Consider the following 25,643-nt stretch of genomic DNA (forward strand, 5'->3'; position numbering starts at 1 on the left):
TGCCGCTGCAGCTATCGAGGTGTTGGTTTTCTACCGGTTCTTGGTAAGTGACTTTTCTTGTGTAGTTAGTCTATTTAAACCCCTTTAATTTTAATATCTTTACTTATTTCCCTTAGTTTAGAGAAATTCTTATCCCCTTTCTTAAAAATTCCTTTTTTTTCCCCTCAAGAACTTAGGTTCTTCCCTTGGGCCTACAGGCCTTTTTTCTTTCCCTACTGGAGAGTGTGTGTTATTTTTCTTTTAAAACCTAGTTAGTGGTTTATTATTTTTTTAAACTAGACAGGGTGTAATTAGTGTGTGTGTGACTGTGTGTGTAATTACACCTGTAGATATGTCTAAAGAAGCAAAGGTCTCCGGATTCAAGAAGTGTGATGCGTGCTGTCAGAAAATGTCCCTGACAGACGCTCACACTTCTTGTGTCTACTGTCTGGGACCTTTGCACCTGCAGGACTCCTGTGCTGTGTGCCATGGCTTCAGCCCCAGGGTCCTGCAGGAAAGAAAAAATAAATTGATTTTAAGGGGCTTACTCAAGCCAGAGGATTCCCTGTCTGTATCTACAGGGAAGCCCTCTAAGACATCTAGGTCTTCGGCTCCGACCACTGAGCCGAGACCTAAGGTTTCTAAACCTCTGTCTACATCGGCTCCGGCTGGAGCCGATGAGTCTCAATCCACAGTTTCTGTGGTTCCCTCGGCTCCGGCTGGAGCCGAGGTATTAGAAATTCCCGTGTCGGCTCCGACAAGACCTTCGGAGCTGACAACTAGGAAGAGGTCCAGGTCACCATCTCTTGGCTCCGTTCATTCGGCTCCAGGATCTCCCCTGCTGTCTGAACGGAGCCAAAGATCTCACTCCTCTAGGTCATCGAGGCTGTCGGATCATGACCTTCAGAGGGTAGTGAGTCGACTTCTTAAGTCCGAGGCACTGGCCCAGATGCTTCAGAGCCTGACTCATCAGTCGATGCCTGCCCCGGTCCATCAATATATTCCTCCTTCGACTCTCTTGAGCTCGGAGCCGGGTCGCGTCGGAACCGAGACTGTGATAGCGTCGGAGCCGATACAATTGTCTTCGCTCCGTCGGCTCCGATTTCTTCCTTGGAAGAATCTCGGCGCCGGGCTTCCCTCGTCGGCTCCGAGGGGGTGAGTGGCATCGGACCCTTGTCTGACCCCCCTCTCCCTCTCGGTGCTTCGGCGCTGGTGAGTTCGGCTCCGACATCGGCCTCGGAGCCATCACTGTCGGTGCCGAGGGGGTTCTTAGCTTCTCGGAGCGGGACCTCTGGCTCTGCCTGACAGGGGTGCATTCGAGGTCATGCGGAGTGTGTTAGAGCCTGGCTCTACTCCACAGTCGGCTCCGTCCGCCCCTCCCTCTACGGTGCCTCAGGTCAAGTCGACTCACTCCCTCATCCCGGACCGCAGAGAGCCAGCTCCTCAGGAACCCCTTGTGGGATTTCATCCTCTTCCGAGGCCTCTCCTGATTTGGCAGAAGAGCCCCTCGGAAGAGGAAGTGTAAGAGGAAACACATTGACTCACCTGAGTCCATCACGTCAGACACAGATTTGGATGATTCTGAGGGTTCCCCCCGTTCCCCTTCTGAAGATGTCTCATTTGCAGACATTCTAGAGATCCTGAAGCAGAGGGGAAATTGGCCAGCCCTCAACCCTTCGGAGGACGAATCTGTGTATCTTGAGGCGTTTGGCTCTCGTCCTTCAACCTCCTGGGTGTCCCCCCCCTTTGACCCCCTCATGCAGGTGGTTGCTAAGAAGGCATGGACGGCTCCTGATTCAGTGGACCCCACTCCCAGGAGACCCTCCAAGTTCATAACGGCACCAGCAGACAAACAGTTCTTAACAAAAGGAGTTTCTGTGGATGCTATGGCGGTAGCTGCTGCCACTAAGAAGGAGCTAGCTGATCCTTCAGTACCTGTCCATCCACCTAACAAGGAATCTAGGTCCATGGACAGGTACGGGAAGCGGATGTTCTCGTCAGCGACATTTACCATGCGTTCGCTGAACTACCTGTGCCATTTTACTCGTCTTCAAAGGGATTTGATCAAGGAAGCGAGTGAAATGTTAAAGGACCCTACAGCTGCGGGTTTCCAAGATAAGATGAATACGCAGCTGGCTACCCTTAACTCCATAACCAACTCCTCCATGCGCCTTCTTTCTTACGCGGCTGATGGAGCGAGTAGAGCCGCAGGGACAGGTGTGGCCTTACGTAGGCATGCCTGGATGCGGCTATGCAATTTTGCGGACCCCTTCAAGACGTCTTTCACTAACTCCCGTTTGATGGATCATCCTCTTTGGTCCTCAAGTGAAAGAAACCTTGACTAGGTGCGAAACTGATGGCAAGACCCTTTCTGCCGTCGGAGTCCGTTTTCCACTCCTTCTAGGCCTTATCCCAAAGGCCAGAAGGGTGGAAAGATTTGGTTCCGTAAACAATCTCAAGGGACTTCGCCTGACGCACAGAGTCGCTTTCGCCAGAGGCAGAGGCGGGAATAACAATGGTAGACGCCGCCCTAGGGGCAGGGGGTCTGCAGAACCAGGGCAATCGGGAAGCTTTCCTGACAAGCCCTTTCAGCATCCCTGAGGTGTTGCCCGACTGCCCATCTTCGGAGGCAGTCGGGGAAGATTGTCACTGTACCCAGAAGCCTGGCTATCCCTGACTCAAGACAAATGGGTACAGTCCATCATTTCGAAGGCTATTCTATCCCCTTTCTTCGCATTCCAAATCAGTCAAAAATCCCTTCCAGATGTTCCACCGCTCAAAGGGATCTAGCGGTTTTGGAGATTTCAAAACTGCTTGCAAAAGAGCAATTCAGCCAGTTCCAGCAGACCAGCAAGGATCCGGAATCTACTCAAGGTTCTTTTTAGTTCCAAAGAAAACAGGGGACTGGAGACCAATTTTGGATCTCAGTATCTTGAACAGATCAATCAAGAAAACAAGATTTCGGATGGTCACGCTGCAATCCATCCTTCCCCTTTTGGGCAAAGGAAACTGGATGTGCTCTATAGACCTTCAGGATGCGTACTATCACATAAAAATGAACAGACGCTCCAGAAGATTCCTCCGCTTCAGGCTGGGAACCAGTCATATTCAGTTCAGGGCCCTGCCCTTTGGTCTCACCACTGCCCCCCGGGTGTTTACCAAATGCATGGCAGTGGTAGCTTCTCACCTGAGATGACAAGGATTCCAGGTGTTTCCATATTTGGACGACTGGCTCCTCACAGCTCCCACCAAGCATCTCCTTCTGATGGCCAGGGATTACACTTTTCGCATTTGTCAAAAGCTGGGTATTTCAATAAATTGCGCAAAGTCTGTTTTGTCACCTTGTCGTACTATTACCTACATAGGCGCAAATCTAGACACAGTAAACATGTCTGCGAGACTAACACATCAGAGAATAACAGACATTCACAAACTGGTCTCACTCCTTTTCAACAACAACAGAATCAAAGCCAGGTTAGTTCTGAAAGTGTTGGGAATTATGGCGGCCATACCTCTGCTTCCATTAGCCAGATTCCACATGCGGATCCTTCAATGGATGCTCTTTACTCAATGGTCATACCAGCAACTTCCAATGTCTCACACCATTATGATCACGCAAGCGTGCAAAAATCATCTCATGTGGTGGATGTCTTCCCTCAGCTCTTGTTGGGAAGACCCTTTGTTCCACCCTCCGGTTGCTACTCTGACAACGGATGCCTCCCTGATCGGGTGGGGGGCATTATCAGGGCAGGACGGTCCAGGGCACATGGCAACCAAACGAATGCCACTTGCACATAAATGTTCTGGAGATGAGAGCAGTGCTTTTAGCGTTGCAAGCCCTTCAAGACTCTCTTCCCTTGGGAACGATTGCAATCCAGACAGACAATATGTCTGTAGTGTGGTACATCAACAAACAAGGCGGAACCAGGTCATACCCCTGTGTCGAGAAGCACTCAGACTGTGGCAATGGGCGATTTCTTCTCAGCGGTTTCTGATAGCAACGCACATCCCGGAAGTCCAATCAAATTGCGGACAAGTTGAGCAGAGCTATCCTCATGCCTCACGAGTGGTCTCTGAAAGACTCTGTTGTGAGAGAAATTTTCCTCAAGTGGGGTCAGCCTTGCTGCGATCTTTTGCTACTCCCCAAAACAGCAAGTGCAGAGAATATTTCACTCTATTCCCTTTACCAGGCCAACCCAGCAGAGACGCTCTAGTCCAAGTTTGGCCCCGGGGACTTCTGTATGCATTTCCTCCTTCCCACTAATCTCTCAAGTGATACAGAAAGCTATCGCTCAGAAGGCCTCATTGATCCTCATTGCTCCTTACTGGCCTCGACAGGTGTGGTTCCCCTTTCTACATCGATTTCTTTTGGAGCGACCGTGGAATCTGGACCTAGTTCCAGATCTTTTGATCCATCAGTCGGGTCAGTTTCATCGCTCCCTCCCTCTCTGAACCTCACTGCTTGGTTCCTCCAGTTCCAACCTTAGCCAGGCTTCCTCAATTATCTCACTCTGTTCGAGATATTTTGATAGCTTCCCATAAATCTTCCACTTGGAAGATTTATTTGAGTAAGTGGAAACGCTTCACATATTGGGCTCAAGGAAAGGACATAGATCCTTTCACTGCTTCCATCCAATTAGTCCTTGATTTTCTAGCTGAACTCTTCCATGCAGGTTCATCTCCCTCTACTCTTAAAGTTCAATTGGCAGCTATTTCTAACTTTCATGTGGGTATTTCTGAATCTGCCTTAATGTCCCACAAGCTTTGCAAAGCCTTTTTGAAAGGAGTTTTTCTTCTCAGACCTCCTATAAGAAATCCTCCTTCTCCTTGGGACCTAAATTTAGTTCTTGCTTCTTTGATTCTTCCCCCTTTCGAACCTGCAGTCTCCTGTTCCTTAAAATTGCTATCATGGAAGACTCTTTTTCTGGTAGCTATTACTTCAGCTAGAAGAGTTTCAGAGCTTCAAGCACTCAGCTGTCGTCCTCCTTATCTATTGTTTCATAAGGACAGAGTATCCTTACGAACTAACCCGTCCTTTTTGCCTAAGGTGGTCTCGACATCAAATCTAAATCAAAGCATTGACCTACCTGTCTTTTTTCCAGGATACTCCAATAGGTCTGAACAAAAATTACACTGCCTGGATGTTCATCGTCAATTGAGGTACTACTTGGATAGAACAAAACAATTCAGAAAATCTGACCAACTGTTTGTCTCCTATGCGGAAAGCAGAAAGGGACTTTCAGTTTCAAAGGTATCATTATCCAGATGGCTAACATCTTTGATTTCCCTTGTACATGAAATTAGACACCAAAAACTGCCTAATAAACCTAAGGCCCATTCCACCAGAGCTTTGGCTACTTCTTTAGCCTTCCAAGACAGACTGCCTATTGACACCATTTGTGCAGCTACTTGGGCTACTCCTCACACTTTCATTTCTCATTATAAGTTGGACTTAGCTTCTAGGCATAGAGCTAACTTTGGTTCCACTGTTCTCAGGAGTCTGTTCCGTTAGGCCACCCGGGACAAGGTGCTAGGGACGGTCCCATCCAGCAAGAATGAAGGCGAGATAGACAACTTAACATATAGAAGTTATGTTCTTACCATAACGTTCCATGTTAGTTGTCTTCTTCTCGCCTTCTTCTTGCGTCCCACCGTCCTTCCCCTGGCCTGGACAGACCTAGAGGAGTTGTGATTGTGACCTCTCTTTCTACCACCTCTTTCTTAGGCATATGCTGTTGTGCATATTTCCTGGTTCAGGATGTAGGTCACCCTTCTTTCTTCCTGTTGTTAGAGGTGGACTCTGTTTACAGTTATACTGTTACTATTATAAGCTGGGGTTAGCTTACAAACGAGATCTGAGGTAACTCTCGCCTAGCATTGTGGGATATAAGGGGAGCCTCGAGCCGGTGGAACCAACTCTCGAGCTTTTAGAGTGGCGAGTCGGGCGAGGTCGGCTCCGAACCCATCCAGCAAGAAGAAGGCGAGAAGAAGACAACTAACATGGAACGTTATGGTAAGAACATAACTTCTATTTTTTGATAATGTTTAGTTTTGGGGCTGATATACCTGGGTCTAATTGGGTGGTAGTTTTTATCAATGGTGGGGTCAGGTATGTGGGGAATTATGAAGTGGTCAGTATTGTTTGATAGTGATGTGGTGATAGTTTGTGATTTTGGGTAGTGGAAACCTAGGTAGGGCTGATTTTCATAGGTGCTGAGGAGATATAGAATGAGTAACAGAGGTAACAGTGAAAATAGTAGCAGTATTTTGAGGGCTGGGGCATTATGTTGGAACTGTATTTGGAGCAGGAGGAAATTAAGATTAGGAAGATTAATGGCAGGTGGTGTGGTTTGATCTAGGAGGTTATCTTTGACAGGTTATAGTGGAGGGAATGGGGTTTTTAGAGCTTTAAATTTAGCACCAATGGGGGCGGTTGGAATTTGGGGGCAGGGTGGGGCACAGAGCAAGCCCAAGCACAGCAAGGGCGAGCGGAGTGGGGCCAAACCAAACCACGAGGTACCTGATTTATGTGCATGCAAGTTAAGTAAATGTAAAATGTTATATTTTATTTCTCTAGTTTTATACTGCAGATGTTATATTTTATTTATCTAGTTTTATACTGCAGATTGACAGTACACACTTGGGGAGGTAAGGAAGATTATATTTGCCACTAGTAGCTCCTTAACTAGTGACCAAATAATTAGCTAAAAACAACACTAAGAAATTCCTGAGGTCTAATGGCTTACCAGTGAGCGGAATTCAACTGCTGATGAGCACCTGTGTCCTGATGGGAGGTTAGTAATTTAAAGATGGCTCCATAAACAGCAGGAATCTAATACAGACTTAGTATTGGGGGTGAGGGTAGCAAAACGTGTGTGAACTAGGTGCAATGCAAAGAAACCAGCCAAACCAGAGAGGCAAGCAGTGGAAAACTATGAGTGAAGGCCTCAGAGGGGTGAGTAATAATACAATCTCGACTTGTAAAGTGAAGGAGAGAAGAGACAGCAAAGTTTAATAAGGTTGGGAGTGGGTCTTCACACTGACTTGCTTATTAGTAGCCAGTTTGTGCACAGATTAGAGTAGGGAGATACATTAGCAACGAAGGGGAATTTATAGAGATGCAAATAAACAGGTGGGGCTCAAGTGATACAAAACTAAGGCAAACAGCGTTGAAAGGGCTGTTTGAATGTTAAATTTTAATCACAGAGAATAGGAAGGACCTGAATTAGTGTATACTGTCTAGTGGACAGTTAGGATTACTACACAAGCTGGGGGGGACACAAGGCTCAAACAGTCAGTGTTATTAGTACACTGAGAACTACTAAGTAACACAGCTAATGTTAAAGCTTCACTATCATAACACATATATGTAGAATGCCTAGGTGGACTGACCCTGCTCTTCAGGCTCAGATGGTATATCCTTGGTTTAGTTTTGCAGTACTGATTTCTTCCTAGACTGTATGGGTGGGGTGGTAGCCGTGGACTGCAGAGTTGCCGGAGTGTGCCTGCTCTTCAGGCTCCAAGGGTATTTCCTTGGTTTAGATTTGCAGTAATGATTTCTTCCTAGACTGTATGGGTGGGGTGGTAGCCATGGACTGAAGTGTTGCCCGAGTGTGCAGTGAGCAGAATTCAACTGCTGATGAGCACTTGTGTCCTGATGGGAGACTAGTAATTTAAATATCACACATATACAGCCATACATCTTACCTAGCCCTGAGTTTTCAAAACAGCCTTAATGTTGCCTCTTATTTTTTCCTGTCCCTTACAACTCGCATACAATTGCAGTCAGTCAATAATGCCAACCATTAGTGTTTCACTCTTCCTACTGTTAAAAAAAATGTATTGTGATGCAAAAACTGTTGGTCTACTAATTTTAAGTGTATTAGAGTAATAGTTAGCGTTGCCGCCTCACAGCAAGAGGTTCTCTGGTTCAATCCTCGGCTGGGGTGCCTTCTGTGCGGAGTCTGCATGTCCTCCCTGTGGCCACGTGGGTTTCCTCCGGTTTCCTCCCACATCCCAAAGACATGCTGTAAGTGGATTGGACACTCTAAATTGGCCCTAGGCGTGAGTGTGCGCATGTGTGTGTGTGCCTTCTGTGGAAGGTTGGGTGCCGGGCTGGCAACTCGACACCGTAAAACTCCACTGCCAATCATGAATGGACAGATGATCCACTGTGGCAACCCCTAACTGGGAAAAGCCGAAAGAAGAAGAAGAAGAGTAATACTTATAAAGACTCCATGGTGTTATCCAGTGGACCTCTGGCTTTGTCCAGAAGTCGTAAGCACTGCCCCCCCCACTTGTCATGAACCATAACAGTCAATCAATAATGCCAGATGTTAGAGTTCCATACATTTTACTGTTCGATGAATGCATCCATATGAACGACCTTTTGCTGGATTAACTTTTTAAGTTGTTTACAGTAATATGTAGACAATCCCTGGTATCAAGTGTTCCCCAATATGTCTTTTGTGCTGAAAATCATGTTGTTCTACCACTTATCTGGTGATTAAAATGTAGAAAAGTTTCCCTGGTGTCTAGTGTTCACCCACTCCATTACATCTACTGTTTGTTGTCAAGGGGGAGTTAAGGGGTAAGTCAGCCCCTACACACACACACACACACACACACACACACACACACACAGACAGAAACACACGTGTGCGCATCCGTACACACACACACACACACACACACACACACACACACACACACTGTTCAACCTCCCCCTCAACCTAATCGCACTCACATACACTCGTACAAATTCACTGAAACACACACACACACGTAAACAAACATTCTAGGTATCCCTTGACTATACCCCTTTACAGCAATCCTCCAGGAAAAAAATGTACACACATCTAACACCACTCATATCTCTACACACACATACACACACACACACACACACACACACACACACACACACACACACACATGCAGCCACACACAAACACACAACCCACAAAACTAGTAAACAGGAACAGCAGCAGCCAAATGGCAAAAGGTGTTATCCAAGGCAAACAAGTAAAACACCAATAGAACCAGCAGAAGACCAAGTCTTTTAGTGTAAAAACTCTTTTAATCACTATTTGTCAGAACAACTTCATCAGGAAAACAAAGAGCAACCATGAACTCACTGTTTAAATACTAAAATCATGATTTTAGTATTTAAGCAGCGAGTTCATGGTTGCTCTTTGTTTTTCTGATGAAGTAATTCTGACGAATAGTGATTAAAAGAGTTTTTACAACCCACAAAACTGCTCATCACTAAGTTCCCTAGTACCTATCTCTAATATGGTCTCACCAATTGAAAGTAATGTATGAATGCAAGCTTTTAGCCAAGTTAATTACTGCTGCTGGCATTAAGGATTTATGCAGCTGAGTTGTTCTATGAATCATTTGGATGAGTAAAGTCTTTACTGCAGGCATGTCTGGGGGAAGAGCACATGGCTAATTATCATATGCCACTCCACGGGAATGCCTCATTAATATTTGTGGTATGTCAAGACAGATTACTCACTGCAGTAGTGTATCTCTTTGAGGTAAGCACTGTGGTAGATCTATGAATCAGAAATGATTACAACCAGAAGTAAAAAAGGGCTTACCCCTGGCAGTAACCATTCTATAAATTATGGCCAGTAATTGATTTCAGAGAAGATGGGAAAGATATGGCTGTCAGCCAGAGCCATGCCAGTGAAGCTGACTACATATATCCTAACCCCTCCCAAAAAAAAGTTGTGTGCAAAACATATATTTATGAAGCCCAGAAGCCTGCCTGAGTATGTGCATATAGTCCAAATTTTTGCTTGAGAAATAAGACTGTTTATTCATTCCAGAGTGAAGTTTGAGAAATAGTCTGTGATAAACAGAAGTGCAGGAAATGGTATAAATCCAAGAAAATGAAGTCTCAGTATAAAACCATTGACCTGACAGACAACTTAGTTGAATATATGTGGAATTTTCCAGCATGTGAAACAATGATCAAATTTGTCAATAGACAATTAAAAATGTCTGGACTCCTGTTAGTGAGGCCACAGATGTGAGCAACTGAAATGGACTCTAGCATTTCTTACCATTAAAATATAGTTTGAACAGTTTACTATGACTAACGTGAATGGCAGTAAGTCGAATGGTCGATGTCCGAAATCATACTTTCCAAGGGGCAGGAAATTGAACCAAAAGTATTCGACCACGTTTAGTCGAGTTGCATGGTGCTGACACGTGCCGAAACTGTGGAGGGAGGTCGTGCTTCAGTAAGGAACATGGAAGTACCCCATTTCCTCACTGTAGTGCAATCTTGTAGTCGGTATATTTAATATGTAGGGGGTGTGGGAGGAGCAGGGAGGCATAGCCCCCCTGCAAAATAGTAGAGGTAAGCCAAGTAACATGGCTAGAAGGTGGGAATGTCGAAAATGTCGTATACACATTTTCGTGTTTACTATTTTTGACATTCCGGTCTTCCGATATTTCTAAATTCATTTCTTTTATGATGTTGCAACTGTTCGACCCGACCCCTTTTGACCATAACATAGTAAACCGTTTGAACAAACCTCATACATCAATCTTCTCTGTAAATCTCATTAATGAAGTTCCACATCACAAGAGAAATCTATGCCAATGAAAAAGTCCCCTTCTACAGCAAAAAATCAACTGAGAGAAGTATTTCTCACATTCACAGATGGATCTCAGCATCCTTGCCATGACAAGCGATAGGGACCAAGCATTCTCTTATGTTTTGAGTGATATATCCCTCATGTTACAGAACCAGCAAGAGGGGGAACAATCCAAACTTCCACAGTTAACTGCCTCTATTAATCGTCTGTCAGTGTTGAGCGGAACATTTCAAAGCAACCTACAAAAACAAGTTCAGGAACTTAAGGATACAATGGCAGGTATTACAGAGCAGAAAACATGACTGGAACAAGCAATACAAAACATGGCCATGGAATTGAAGAAGCACACTAGCAAGTCACTTTTCTACTGGACTTTAATCACTTAGTGATAAGTTACACGACCGGCAATTAGGTGACCAGCAAAGCAGAAGTCGTCACAACAATTTCTGAATCCTGGGGCTTCAAGAGGAGGTTCATAGGTTGGTACTAGGATATCAGCCCTAGGGCCTATACAAGCCTAGCCATAACAATTCCCTGGCTATTTCTTCCCACAGTATTTACTTCAAGCAAAAACATATGCTGCAGTTTCTGCAAGCTTTGATTCCCACCACCTTAGGTCTAGACAAGGCATTCAGGTTACTGTTGGAAAAAGCCCACAGATTTTTGCCACACCCACCACCACCACTACATACACAACCTGCTGTACCACCCAGATTGGTAATTTTATTGGCAGGGATAAAAAGCATACTAAGAAAAAGTATTGCATGCAGCTTAGGATAAAAGGGACATTCAATACTCGAGAAGAAACATTTTTTGACAACTATTCCAAGCAGGTAGCCATTAAAAGAAAACAGTGGTTCCCACACCAGAGACTTCTCAAAGAAAAAGGCACAAAAAGGAACAGTACTTTACCCAGCACATCTACAGGTGTCTTTCCCAAAGAGTCCTTAGGTATTTCATCAACCTTGAGAAAGTGCTTCAATGATCTTTTCCTGACAATGCAGGCTGGACCCCATCATTATACAAATGAGGGAGAGGAGTGACAATTCTTTCTCTAAATTTGCTTGTCTAAAATGCTCTAAGCAATCTTTCAGTGACACATGTTTAAATCTGGACATGCTTGAAACCTGAACTTATTCAGGTAGATATACAGACTGGCATTGCCCTTTTTCACTTACGTCTTCCCAAGCAAAGGGAATGCTCTGATTTTTTTTCTGTAACAGAGTTAAATCATTAGATAAAATATTTATGATGCTGTATTAGATTATTTGGTGCTATCTTATTTGTTAGTCCAGTTGATTATAATTGAAACAAAGCCAGAACTGTTTTCCTTCTTTTTTTGTAAGGGATAAGACTCAACCAGTTATATTTTCTGATACTTCATATAAATTTGATCCTAGGGCCCATTATATCATGGTGATGTTATTTTCAGTGGAATATGATGACTCCCCCACCATAGCAGGAGCATATCTGGGGGTAGATATCCCCCTCACAACACTGGGTGTTAATGTAACAGAATGTACTTACTTGTTTTCTTATTAAATTAATTACTATCACTCTAGCACCAACTGGAGAGCTCTGAAATCTTACTGTTTTTCTCAGTTGATTGTATATTGCTGTTTTTATATAACTGTTTAATAACCAAATTTTCCTGTCCAAGTCCATCTCACTGTGACGTCCCCATGGTGGGCCAGTAATCAAGGAGCCTGAATCCTCACCACTGACAACGGAGAGGGCTGTTCACTTGGGAAACAAATGGCTACACTCAGAATTTCCAGATGCAGACTACTCTGCATCAAGCACAATTTCCCTTAAGAGCACACAGGGACCACACTCAGCCTGGGTTTCTTTATACCTCTCTCTCCCCAGGTCACCAGCAGGCTCCCCACTGGCACAGCTGCTGAGTGCCCAAACAGAGTCCTCCACCAATCTCTTTCTGTGAAACCACAGCTTCGTGTCCCTGCTCCAAGTAGCTGACAAACACACACACTGTGAGATTTAATTTGCACACACACACACACACACACACACACACACACACACACACACACACACACACCTGGGAAAGGCTGGCACCAATTTACCCACTGTGCCCCCTTCTGCCCAGACTACAAGGTAGTTATCACTGCCATCAGGCACTACAAAGCTAGCTACCTAAGACTCTTACAAGGGCACCCAATTATTCCGAGCAAAATTAATATTAATACAAATGGTAATGTTGACCAAACAGCCAGGCTTTCAGGAGTGGCCAGAGTCATCACCAAATAAATATATGCAAATACTCTCACAACTTAAATATTCTCTAAAGGGACCAGCCACAATGAAAATTTTAAAAATATTTAATAATAAGTAATAAAAGAACAAGAAAATGCTAAATATCTATTGACAGTAAACACCAGTTTCAGTCACAGGAAATAGTGAAAATAACACAGCTGGAAAGAGTCACATCATTACAGAAAAAATATTGCAGATCAGTGAGTGTGTACATACCTTTAAGAAGCTATCCAAGGGGTTGCAGTAGAGTATAAATACTGAGCATGTGCGAGCCTGACTGCCATTTTGTAGTTAGCTGTTGAGATGTGAACACGTATGTATGTAAGCTATGTTTATTAGTTAGTTCATTTGTATTTAAAGATGCTGCTATCCATCCTGATGTGTTTGTATATATTAAAGCATCTGAACAAAACCCCAACTCTTCTTATTATTTGTGTTAGAGATGAACGAGCGACAAATACTTAACTATTCTCACTATACTGGAGTATGACCATATATTATAGTTGTGTAAGAAAACCATAACAGTATATGTCCTACTGATCACTGTTGCAATAGTCTGGGTTTTCGTCCACTGACGGCTTGCTGCAGTACCAAAATTTTACCTTCCCTGACTCATGACCTCAGCTCATATGCATTGCAGTATATAGACAGATGTAAGCACATGTTCCTCAGACTACTTACAGGCCAGCGTCTGGAAGGCTACTGAGAAAGGAAACCAGTTAGCTAGGAAGGACATGGCTGGAACAGGTAAGTAAACTCACCCAAAAACAGGAATTTTTTGACAGCTCATAACTGAAGGATGGAGTTATTTTGGATCCAAGGAACAGAAAGGGGAAAGGAGGGAGGGAAGGAATAATTCAACATCTACTGTTATGGGAAGTTCTTACACAACTGTAGTAGGTCCTGGATGAAATCACTGTAGTAGTATTTTTAACATATAGGTGATTTCCAGAGCTGAAGGAGGTGCAGAAGGAGGCTGGCTAGTGGGAAGATGAGCTGTCTAGGAGCCTACATAGTAGAGACCTAGCAAAGCAGCCTTGGACCTAGAGAAGGTATCAGTCTTGTAGTGTCTGGTGAAGATGTGCACAGAGGACCAGGTGGAAGCTTCCATGATGGACCAGGAATCAACACCCCTGTAGCAAGTACCAGAAAAGGACACTACCTGAGTACAGTGTGTTTTTGGGCAGGATACCAATGTTTTACCATAATGCATATAGCAGAAACAGATAGTTTTCAATATCCATGATGCAGTAATTTGCTTTGAGACCAGCTGACTCCATTTGGAATCCATGAAGGAAACAAATAGTTGGTCAGTTTTTCTGACTGTTTTTTTGTCGCTGCCTGTGAATGTCTAGGGAGTGCAGAATTCTTTCCCCCTGTTCTGGAGATTGCGTAAAAGAAAAAGGCAGGTGAATAGCTTGACTGAGGGACGGCTCACTTGTCCATACGGAACATGAGAAAAGGTGGAATATCCATGAATGTCTGGTATAGACACTTGTGAACTGAGGTAAGAGTCAACAGAAGGATAGTTTTAAAGTGCAGAATTTGTGGTAGATGATGCTGGTTTAAAAGGAAGCAATGTAAGACTTTCAGCAGAAAGCTGAGATCCCAGCAAGAAAAAATAAGCTTTCTTACCAGTTTAAGATGTAAAGTTCCCCTCACGAAAAGTTTGATCTCTGTGCTAGGCATGAGAGGAGGGTCATGAGGCAAACAGGCACTGATGGCAGACAGATGGGTTTTAATGGAACAGTAGGTCAAACCAGACTGTAATAGTTCGCAGAGATATTTAAGGATGGCGGAAAGTTCTTTTCCACATAGCTGTGTAAGATTTTCAAGTAGTAGGTTTCATGGTTTCCTGTAAAACCTTTTAGGCATCAAAACCCTATCATCCACAGAGTGAGACACAGAGGATAGATTGGGATGAAGAAGCAGGCCTTGTCTTTCGTCACCAGGTCTGGTTACAGTGGTACCTTCCAATGGTTTCCCTTGGACAGGTGGAATAGGAGGGGAACCAATGTTATCTTGATCAGAAAGCATCCAGAAGTAGAAATGTTGGAGCTTCCTTTTGGGCTTTTAGAAGGGAAGGCATAGAGGAACCTGACCACTGGAAAGAAGTGTCAGTTGTCCAAGCTAAGGGAGAAGGGATCCTGGTGCAGAACTGAGGAAGCTGGTGGTTTACAGAGAAAGCAAAAAGGTCTACTTGTGGTGTGCCCCACTGGTTTCTGATTATACTAAAGACATGTCTGTTCAGGGTCCATTTGTGAGGGTCCTCCAGGGATCTTCTTAAGGAGTCCACCAGCACATTTTCCTGGGAGGGAATGCAAGTGGCTCTAAAAGTCGTGTTCATTTGAGTGGATCTGTGCCATGCCTCCTGTACTAACAGTGGGTAAGACCATGTGCCCCCTTATTTGTTTAAATACCACCTAACACGGGTGTTGTTGGTGTACACCAAGAGTGAACTTGGTTTCCATAGGTGGGGAAAGATCTGCAGAGCTTGCAGAAAAGTTCTCATGTCTTTCAAGTTGATGTGCTCCTTCAGAAGTGGAGAAGGCCATTCCCTCTTTACTCTCTGAGATCCTGTCCATGCCTCCCATACTGTCTGAGGAATCTATGTGAAGAACTTGGGCTGGGGAGAAAGGAAGACCTGGATTGAGCATGACCTGATTGTCCCACCACAGCAGCTCCTTTTTGAGTCAGTAGGAAAGGGTTCAGTGTATCTAGGGGGTGATTCTGATGGGTCCACACAGATTTCAGGTACCAGTTAATTTTTCTAATGTGTAGCCTGGTCAGAGGAAGCATTGGGATGGAAGAGCCATGAAACTCAAAGCCCTGAAGACCTCCCTTGCTGTGCAGTGTGGCACTGAGTGGAGGTGTTGGCAGAAGTTGGTCAGATTGTGAACCTTTTCCTGAGGAAGAAAAACATACATTACGAGTGTGTCTAGTCTGCAACTCAGAAACACTAGGTCCTCAGTGTGTGAGATAGGATTTTTTGAAACTGATTGTGGATCCCAGTACTGTCATGAAATACATGGTATAATGTACATGCTCTATTGGATGTCCATGAAGACAGCTTGGATCAGTAGGTCATCTAAGTAAGAGAAAATCTGAATACCTGTGAATGGCAGTAAGCTACTACTGGAGCCAGATACTTTGTAAAGACTCTTAGTGCAGTAGAAAGACCAAAGGGCAAACTAGTAAACTGAAAATGAAAACAGCCAGAGATGACTCTGAGGAATTTCCTGTAAGAAGAGCGAATGATGTGAAGGTGGGCATCATTTAGGTCTAGGGATACCAGAAAGGCGTGAGGGAGAATGAAAATGAGGAGGGTGGGAAGAGGGTGCATTTTGAAAGAAGGGACTTTCAGAAAAGTGTTTAGAAAAGAGAGAACCAGAATCATCTCCATTGTCCTTCCTTCCTTGGTACCAGAAAGACTCAGGAATAGAAATCTTTTCCCTTGAAGGAATTTAACACCATTTGTATGGTGCACTTATCTGATAAGTCCTGATTAACAGGGCCGAGCAATGGGAGCTTGTTGAGAGGTGGAAAAGGCATGCCGTTTAGGGATGGAGTGCTTTCCCAAGTCATGGCATAGCCTTCTTTGATGACAGTCACAACCCACTTGCCTATAGTTACCATTTCACAAAAAGGGAGAGACAGATAAAGTCTTTTGGAGAGAGGGGTAGTTAGGAAGGTAGCCACTGTTTTTTGCTTCCAAATGGTGGCCTCCCTGTGGGGCATACTCTGTGAGGTTTGTCTGGAAATCTTTTCCTTTGTGTTTTTCTTTGTGAGTGGTCCTAGGCTCCTTCTTAGTAAAAGAAGACTTGGCTGGGTAATTTCTATAATATCCTGGCACTGTAGAAAGTAGAATCTCTACAGTCTTTCATAGTATTGCCTTACTCTTGTGGGCTTTGAAGAGAGACTGGCAGCCTGTGGACCAAACAAGAGATCTTTGCCTAAGGGCAAATCTAGTATTTTAGACTTGAAGTCCTCAGGGATGGGCTGACTGCTCAGCCATGCACACTGTCTGATGACTAAGCCCATGGCAGCAGCCCAGGAGGTAGGTGGCATCCACAGCATTAACATTAATGTGCTCTGTGTTTGACAAGTCGCCATAGTGGTAAAATATCTCTTGAACCAGTCCTCCTACCCAGGTAACAAATGAAAAATAAGCAGCAGTGGGAAATAGTAACATCTGTCAAAAGCTGTAAAACACATTATGCTACCGCACAAACGAGGCATTCTGGGTTCTCAATACCTCCTAAAGTTGTTAGTTCATCAGGATGACTCCGCTTCTGGCTGCTGTCTGTGTGGCAAAACTGTTTACAGCTTTCAAAGCTGTAAAATACTTTGCACTCCAACGCTTTAGTTTTCTGTAAGTTGTAGCAGCTGAAGCTCCATGTACTACAAAAAATATGATCATGTCTGTTTAATCATAAATAATTAGTTGTGTTCTTGGCATGGATGTCAACATTCATGTCTCAAGTTTTTCTCCCAAGTTGAATTTATTGGCATACATTTCTTGAACATATAAGTTAGCTATGACTGAAGACCCACTCATCTTGTTCTATATCTTTGATACAGTTTTAAATTTCAGTATGTAATAGTTTTTTTTTTTCATGGAGTCGACATCCTAGACTGTGGAAACTTGTCTGAATAATGTCTTATAATGAAAGGCAGACTGACTGACTGAATAACTTATTCATGTCCCAGCTGAGCCCATACCTGTTCTCTCTAACAATGAACACTTTCTGTAAACATTGTTAGTCTTCTTTAAACAAAGTATTTTGTATTAATTCTTGTACGCCACTAATTATATCAGGGATTCTATTTAACTGTACTTCCAGTGGACAAAAGATGGAGTGCATATGTCCTCTTTAATGGAGTTCCTATTTTATAATTGCTTTTATTTCATCCATGTTTTACAGGGTACATTTTGAAAAGGAACCCTGCACGTGAAAAGATGTAAATCAGTGACATAGTTAAGCTGTTACCACAGGTATATTTCTTACAATGAAAGAAGTCAATACAGTTAAAAATTAAACAGCAAGCCTGTATCAAAATAAGTGTACTATGATGTAAAGAAAATTCAAGCAGTTATTTGAGTGCAAATCAATTATCAAATACTGCAACAATGTAATACTCTGTGTGGCAGAAAGAAATAATGCTGTACCTGAGTTTAAAATTTGCATGTTGTCCTCCATGCAGGTTGGTCTGTAGATCTGAAATCTCATTTGGATGGGGCTATGTAGATCGGGACTGACAAATTCAATGCCCCTTACAACGCCTGCATGTTCAAACCAAAGACCAGGAAACAACAGAACCTGGCAAAAATATATACAGTTAGCAGTTTTCTGTACTTGAAATATAAAGCATCAAAACTACATCAATAATGTTACATTTGAGGTGAAAAGAGTTCCTGCAATCATCCTGCATACCAAAATAATATTAACCTGGTATTTACAAAGTAGTACATGGAGCAAAACCAGTCCTTGAGCAGACAACATGCTGCATTTTTTTTTTTTGGTGTGGAAGGTTAGCTCTCCTCACTAAAATAGCAATTATTTTTATAGAGTGAGTCAAAAGAAAACCTAAAAATGGGGCCAAACTGATTGGAAATTTTTATGAGTTTTTTTCTTTACTTGAATTACACCATAGTGAAGAGTCATGGTATCAGCCACAGTTAAAGTTCACTGTTAGAAAAGGTATGGATTTGCATATTGACATACTCTCTTGTTAATACCACATAAAAAGGAGAACCATCTAAATGGATGCCACAGAGCTCGCCTGAAGAAACATCAGTGTAAGAAATCTTAGAAACAAAAGAACAGAACTTTTAAGGTGGTAGTGGTATGGTGTGTTTTCAAATGTTGTCTGTTCCCTCAATGGCTGACCTGCCAATGGTCCATACATTGCAAAGGCTAATCAATTGATGACCCAGATCATTAAATGTGCACACTGACCAAGTACTTAGTCATTAGCAGCATTCACAGGTACTGTGTACACCCTTGTAAAAGCACTCACAGTACCGGCCACTGGTGCTAAACACATACACACCCACACACACACAGACATCTATGCTGACAGAAAGTATAGTTGTGTGAGAAGCTTGCCAGAATAGTAGACATTCATGTGGAAATCTGTTGCAATAGTACTGACTACTGAGACTTCTGCAGAAGAAGCTTTGATGTTTGGTCTACCCCACACCTTAGGACCCTTCCCCTTTTCCTTTTTGCACGGATAGCCATTTCCCTGGGACATCGGTGAATACCCTGTATAAAGCAGACATCAGCAAGGATCACTGGCTGATTTCTTTGCCATATCTGGAAATCAGGCAAGAGTCATCCTGCTGTGTCCATAAAAGTTGACCCAGGAAGGTTAAAAGATCTTTGGACTCTGGGTTACCCTTTAGCCTACACATTCCTCAGCAGGCTTGTGGGTCTGGCCAAGGACAGCATAGAAGGGAAAAGGTGAGAAAGAGTAGAGAAGTAGCCCAACACAGCCCCAGGGAGCCTCATGGAAGCAAGACTGGAAGGTGGGAGGGAAATCTGTATTGCAACAATGATCCAACTCGGCTGTTTATCGTAAGAATTACTGTTGGCAGTAATACTTTTTACTGGGAAGATTCCAAACATTTAGAAAGTTTGAGAGGTGGCTGAGTTCGTTGCAGTCATTTTCAGGAGTCCTGCAAAATGACTGTAGCAAAACTCACCCTAGACTTAGAAGCAATGTGCAGCCTGTAATGTTTTGAAAAGGTTTGGACCAAGGACTAGGCTTCAGCCTCTGAAATGGCCTGTGTACTCACCCCATGAGTAAGGCTAGAGTGTTTGCTGTGCCTCTTGGTGTACAATACTTGCCACGCCTTTCTAACTTTTTCTCATGAGCTGAGCAACAGAAAAAAAAAATGAAGTGAGCCAATCATTTTGAGGTTGCTTGCTTGGAAACTGGCTATTCTTCCCATCTACTTGCAAAGGACAGAAGAAAGTTGGTCTGTAGCTCTCAGTTTTTTTGTCTTGTTCAAAATGCACCGCAATTGCCTGTGTTCATCCAAAGTATGCAAAATACCCTCTCCCTTGTTTTTAGGGTTTGGAAAAATAATGGTAACGATACAGACTGATTTAAGCTAAACTCTATTAATACCTTAGTCATAAAGGAATGGTTCATCCTTAGGCTGACTGTCCTTATGGAAAAACAAAAATGGCTCTTTGCAAACGAGTACCTGTAATTGTGAAATCCTGCCGGCTCATGTAGTAGCTAGCAGAAGGAATTTTAAGTGGGATGTTAAGGTTGGTTCAAAGGGTGACTGCATAACCTTTCCAGCAAAAATTCAGGTTACATGAAAAATTTCTTTCCTAAGTGGTGTCAGGTGTAGAAGCCCTTTAAAAAGCTACTTGAATGTAATAAAGATGCTAGTGGAAGATCTGTGGGTATGCAGACTGAGATGGCTCATGGATGTTCCTTTACACTGAGGCATATTCCAACCCTAGCCTAAATGTCTACATCAGATCACAGCAAAACTCATTGCTGCAAAATCACAGAGAATAAGGCTGAAAAAAGGGTACTGATTCTTCCCTTGGCACCACAGGGAAAATATTTTCCATTTGTCTAGATAATATTTCCTTGTAGTAGGTTTCCTAGCTTTCCTCATGATGTTAAACATGCCCTCTATGAACTACTGTCTGAATGGAAGAAAGGTCATGTTACCTTTACCCATGCTGTGAGCTCAAGGTTCTCAGGTGTGGGTGCATAAGGCACCCTGTTTTGAGTTAAAAAGATCTGTTTCTCTCTGGTCATTGCTTGAAGAATGGAAAACCAATGCTGCATGGACCAAAGAGGTGCTATCAGCATCACTTTAGGCCCCTCAACCTTCATCTTCTACATTATACTGGGCATCTACTGCCCACACTTCTTTCTGTGTTGCTCTAGAGCAGAGCTTCCTTAAATGTCTTTTGCTCAAAGTGCAGAGTCTATGTCTGGGGTACCCCACACGTGAATCAGTTATAGAAACACATCTCTGTACAACATCTACATGTGAGAATCCACATGGTTGGTGTTGTGTAATGGTTAAGGTGTTTACCTCACAGACACAAGGTACACGGTTTGATTTTCACCTTTGGAAAGGTAGTTGTCTAGGCTTAAAATGGTCCACAATGGCAGCCAGCCTAGTGCTCGACTATGAACCTATGATTAGTTCACCAACAAATTTAGGTGGGATTGGATGGAATGTAGACCATTTTTAGGTTCATATCTTACTCTAGGACTGGTTCTCATGCAATCATTGCCAGCCCATATAGGAAGTATGACAGAGTCCCCATCACCTGTTTATGTACCATATTAGAGCTGTGTTGTCTGTAACTATCTGAATCCATCCCTTTTGCCAGACTGATTTCAATGCTTTCAGAGCTTAGGCAAATGTCAACAATTCTTTTATACAGTTGTGTTTCTTGCTCTTGGAGTAACTCCACTTGACTGGACCCTCAGCCCATTTAAGTGAGCTCCCCAGGCCACATCTACTGGCTTGGGGGTTCCTCTTTTAATGGAAGCCACATGTTCAGATCTACTTGCCTGTCCACTATTCCAATTACTTGTTTATGCAGGATATAAGTGTAATCTTCTATAGGGACTGGCAGTGCTCATTCCAGGCATTCATGAGATCCCACTGAAGGTTGCTCATGTACAGACTTGCTTGAGGTACCACCAGAATTCTGGATGCCATGTGCCCCATTTCTTTTAAGAACTCTTTGGCTGTAATCAAGCTGCACTGGAGATGACCTGAAAATATACTATTTAGGCTTCCACTTTATATTGTGTGAAAGTTGCCTTCTGGTACTGGTAACCAAGTTGGCCTCCAGAAAGATCAGTCTTTTAAAAGGTATCATGTTTGACTTGGGTAGATTGATGGAGAACCCTAAGGACTGGTGACAATCCATTGCAAAGTACAGTTTCCTCAGTCTCCTCCTCAGACTGGGCCTGAACCAGGCAGTCATCCAGTTAAGGATAGCTATAGATACCGCTGGGTCTGCAATACTCAATTACTGGAGACAGATACTTTATAAACACTTTTAGAGCAGTATCTAAACTAAGACGCAAGGAGTTAAACTGACAATAGCAGCCCTCTGCCTTGATCTTAGAAAGCCTCAGTGATCCCAGTGTATGGGAATATGTAGGTAAGGATCCTTGAGATCTAGGGCCTTTCAGGAAGGTATTTTTAGCTAGATAAGTCTGGTATGGGACTTTTAATTTCGTTGCTTTCTCTGCACAAGGAGAAGTCTTGAACAGGACTATTTTTCCAGTCTTGTTTGTAGATTGGTTCTCACACCCTGAATTAGTAATTCATCCATGAGAGGAGAGGAGACACTAAGCTACTTTGATCCTGTCTTTTGCCTCTGATGGGATGCTGGAAAATCTTGGCTTTGAACAGAAATATAACCTGTAACCCCGAGTTACTATTTGAAAGGCCCATTTATTTTTGATGATGTTTTCCCAACCTTTTGAGGTTTGTGCTAATCAGCTACTTACACTGATTGTTGGTGGGATAGAGGATTAAGGATAAGAGGGGGCTAGAATTGGGATTTGGGTAGAGGTGATGGTGAGGGAAAGCATGGGATAATCATGGCTGCTCCCTTGAGGGTGTGGTCACAAACGCCAACCTTGCTTCCTCTTCTGATCTACCTAACATTATTTCCTTGTTGTGGCTCTTTTCTGTCCTTCACCTGTTTATCTGTCATGATGGTGATAGTAGAGCCAGCTTTTGGATAAGTAACTCCTGGCACACCTTGAAAGAGGAGGATGAAATAATTATTTTGCTGACTGAATGGTCTTCCCATTTTCCTTCAGTGTCTTAATTACTTCTACTGTACTGTGACCCAAAGACCAGACCCTTGGTTAGTGGAGCACTCTGGCGGCAGTTTAAATCTCAGCCAAATATGCCTTCTTATTACAGATCCCCATGGCTGCTGCCCTGAGTGCTGCATCCACATCATTATAGCCAGAATTAATGGCATGTTTTTCTATCTGGGTAATTGTTTGTGTTAGTTCATCTAGTTCTACTTTCAGTCATTTTCCATATCTTTGTACTCAACTGGCTAAAGGGATCACCCCCATATTTAATCATGTGAGCATGTTAACCGAGTACTCTGAAGGTCAGTGCAACAGCTGTGCATACAGTCTTCTCAAAGTAATCAGGAGTCCTACTCTGTCTGTTGCTGAGAAAGGTATTAAAGGCTGGAACCAGTTTGGATGCCTTTTCTGGATCCCAAGACATCACTGCAGGATCAGTATTATGTTTCACTGGGGATCACTGGGGATGCACAAGCCAGTGCATTTCTTTGTGCCGGTCCCAAGCCTGGATAAATGGGGAGGGTTGCGTCAGGAAGGGCATCCGGCATAAAACCTCTGCCAAATTACTGATGCGGAGAACATTTCATATTTCCATACCGGATCGGTCGAGGCCCGGGTTAACAATGACCGCTACCAGTACTGTTAGCCAACAGGGTGCTGACGGAAATTGGGCTACTGTTGGCCAAAGGAGAAGAGAAGGGGGAAGGCAAGCCCGAAGGCAGGAAGAGAGGAGGAAGGTTAGGAGTGTAGTAGTGAGGATAGGAACTTTGAATGTTGGCAGTATGACTGGTGTAGGGAGACAGCTAGCCGACATGATGGAGAGAAGGAAGGTTGATATATTGTGCATGCAAGAGAACAGATGGAAGAGAAGTAAGGCCAGGTGTATAGGAGGTGGGTTCAAATTGTTCTATCATGGTGTGGATGGCAGTAGAAATGGGGTAGGGGTTATCCTAAAGGAACAGTATGCCAAGATTGTTTTGGAGTTGAAGAGAGTGTCTGATAGAGTGATGTTTATGAAGCTTGAAATTGATGGTGTAATGATGAATGTTGTTAGTGCATATGCTCCACAAGTTGGGTGTGAGATGGATGTGAAAGAAAAATTTTGGAGTGAGTTGGATGAAGTGGTGGTGAGTGTACCCAAGGGTGAGAGACTAGTGATTGGAGCAGACTTCAATGGGCATGTTGGTGTGGTGAAGTGAACAGAGGGGATGAGGAAGTGATGAGTAGGCATGGTGTTAAGGAGAGGAATGCAGAAGGTCAGACGATTGTGGATATTGTGAAAAGGATGGACATAGCTGTGGTGAATACGTATTTTAAGAAGAGGGTGGAGCATAGAGTGACGTACAAGAGTGGAGGAAGATGCACACAGGTGGATTATATCCTATGTAGGAGGGCCAGTCTGAAGGAGATTGGAGACTGTAAAGTGGTGACAGGGGAAAGTGTAGTTAGCAGCATAGAATAGTGGTCTGTAGGACGACGTTGGTGATCAAGAAGAGGAGGAGGAGTGTGAAAGCAGTGCCAAGGATAAAATGGTGGAAATTAAAAAAGGGTGATTGTGAGGTGGAGTTCAGGGAAGAGTTAAGACAGGCACTGGGAGGCAGTGAAGAGTTACCGAATAGATGGGTAACTACAGCAGAGCTAGTAAGGGAGACTGCTAGAAAGGTGCTTGGTGTGACATCTGGACAGAGGAAGGAGGACAAGGAGACCTGGTGGTGGAATGAGGAAGTACAGGAGAGTATACACAGGAAGAGGCTGGTGAAGAAGTGGGATTATCAAAGAGATGAAGAAAGTAGGCATGAGTATAAGGAGATGAGGCGCATGGCAAAAAGAGAGGTGGCGAAGGCTAAGGATAAGGCATATGGAGAGTTGTATGAGAGACTGGACACTAAAGAGAGAGAAAAGGACCTGTACCGACTGGCTAGACAGAGGGACAGAGCTGGGAAAGATGTGCAGCAGGTAAGGGTGATAAAGGACAGTGAGGGAAAAGTACTCACAAGTGAGGAGAGTGTGTTGAGTAGATGGAAAGAGTACTTTGAAGGGCTGATGAATGAAGAGAATGAGAGAGACAGAAGGTTGGATGATGTGGGGATAGTGAATCAGGAAGTGAAACAGATTAGCAAGGAGGAAGTAAGGACAGCTATGAAGAGGATGACGAAGGGAAAGGCTGTTGGTCCAGATGACATACCAGTGTATACATGGAGGTGCTTAAGAGAAATGGCAGTGGAGTTTTGAACCAGATTGTTTAATGAAATTTTGGAAAGTCAGAGGATGCCTGAGGAGTGGAGAAAAAGTGTTTTGGTCCCTATCATTAAGAATAAGGGTGATGTGCAGAGCTGCAGTAACTACAGAGGGATAAAACTGATCAGTCACAGCTTGAAGTTATGGGAAAGGGTAGTGGAAGCTAGGTTAAGAAGGGAGGTGATGATTAGTGATCAGCAGTATGGTTTCATGCCAGGAAAGAGCACTACAGATGCAATATTTGCTCTGAGTGTTGTTGGAGAAATACAGAGAAAGTCAGAAGGAGTTGCATTGTGTCTTTGTGGACTTAGAGAAAGCATATGACAGGGTGCCTAGAGAGGAGTTGTGGTATTGTATGAGGAAGTCGGGAGTGGCAGAGAAGTATGCAAGAGTGGTACAGGATATGTACGAGGGTAGTGTGACAGCGGTGAGGTCTGCGGTCGGAGTGATGGATACGTTTAAGGTGGAGGTGGGATTACATCAAGGATCGGCTCTGAGCCCTTTTTTATTTGCAATGGTGATGGATGGGTTGACAGACGAGATCAGACAGGAGTCCCTGTGGACTATGATGTCTGCAGATGACATTGTGATCTGTAGTGAGAGTAGGGAACAGGAGGAGACCCTGGAGAGATGGAGATATGCTCTAGACAGAAGAGGAATAAAGGTCAGCAGGACTAAGACAAAATATATGTGTGTGAATGA

The 25,643-nt window shown here is 43.7% G+C and overlaps 1 protein-coding gene across 1 annotated transcript in view; it reads right to left on the reverse strand.

Moving 5' to 3' along the window:
• PKD1 (polycystin 1, transient receptor potential channel interacting) overlaps positions 1-25,643 on the reverse strand; it is a 2,476,043-nt gene that overhangs the window by 1,853,476 nt on the left and 596,924 nt on the right. Inside the window, exon 10 of the mRNA XM_044088902.1 lies at positions 18,037-18,187. Within this exon, the coding sequence (XP_043944837.1) occupies positions 18,037-18,187 (151 nt within the window). The remainder of the gene's footprint in view (positions 1-18,036; positions 18,188-25,643) is intronic.

This window comes from Protopterus annectens, chromosome 12.part0 (assembly GCF_019279795.1).
Source record: "Protopterus annectens isolate FY-2018-M chromosome 12.part0, PAN1.0, whole genome shotgun sequence".
NCBI lineage: Eukaryota > Metazoa > Chordata > Ceratodontiformes > Protopteridae > Protopterus > Protopterus annectens.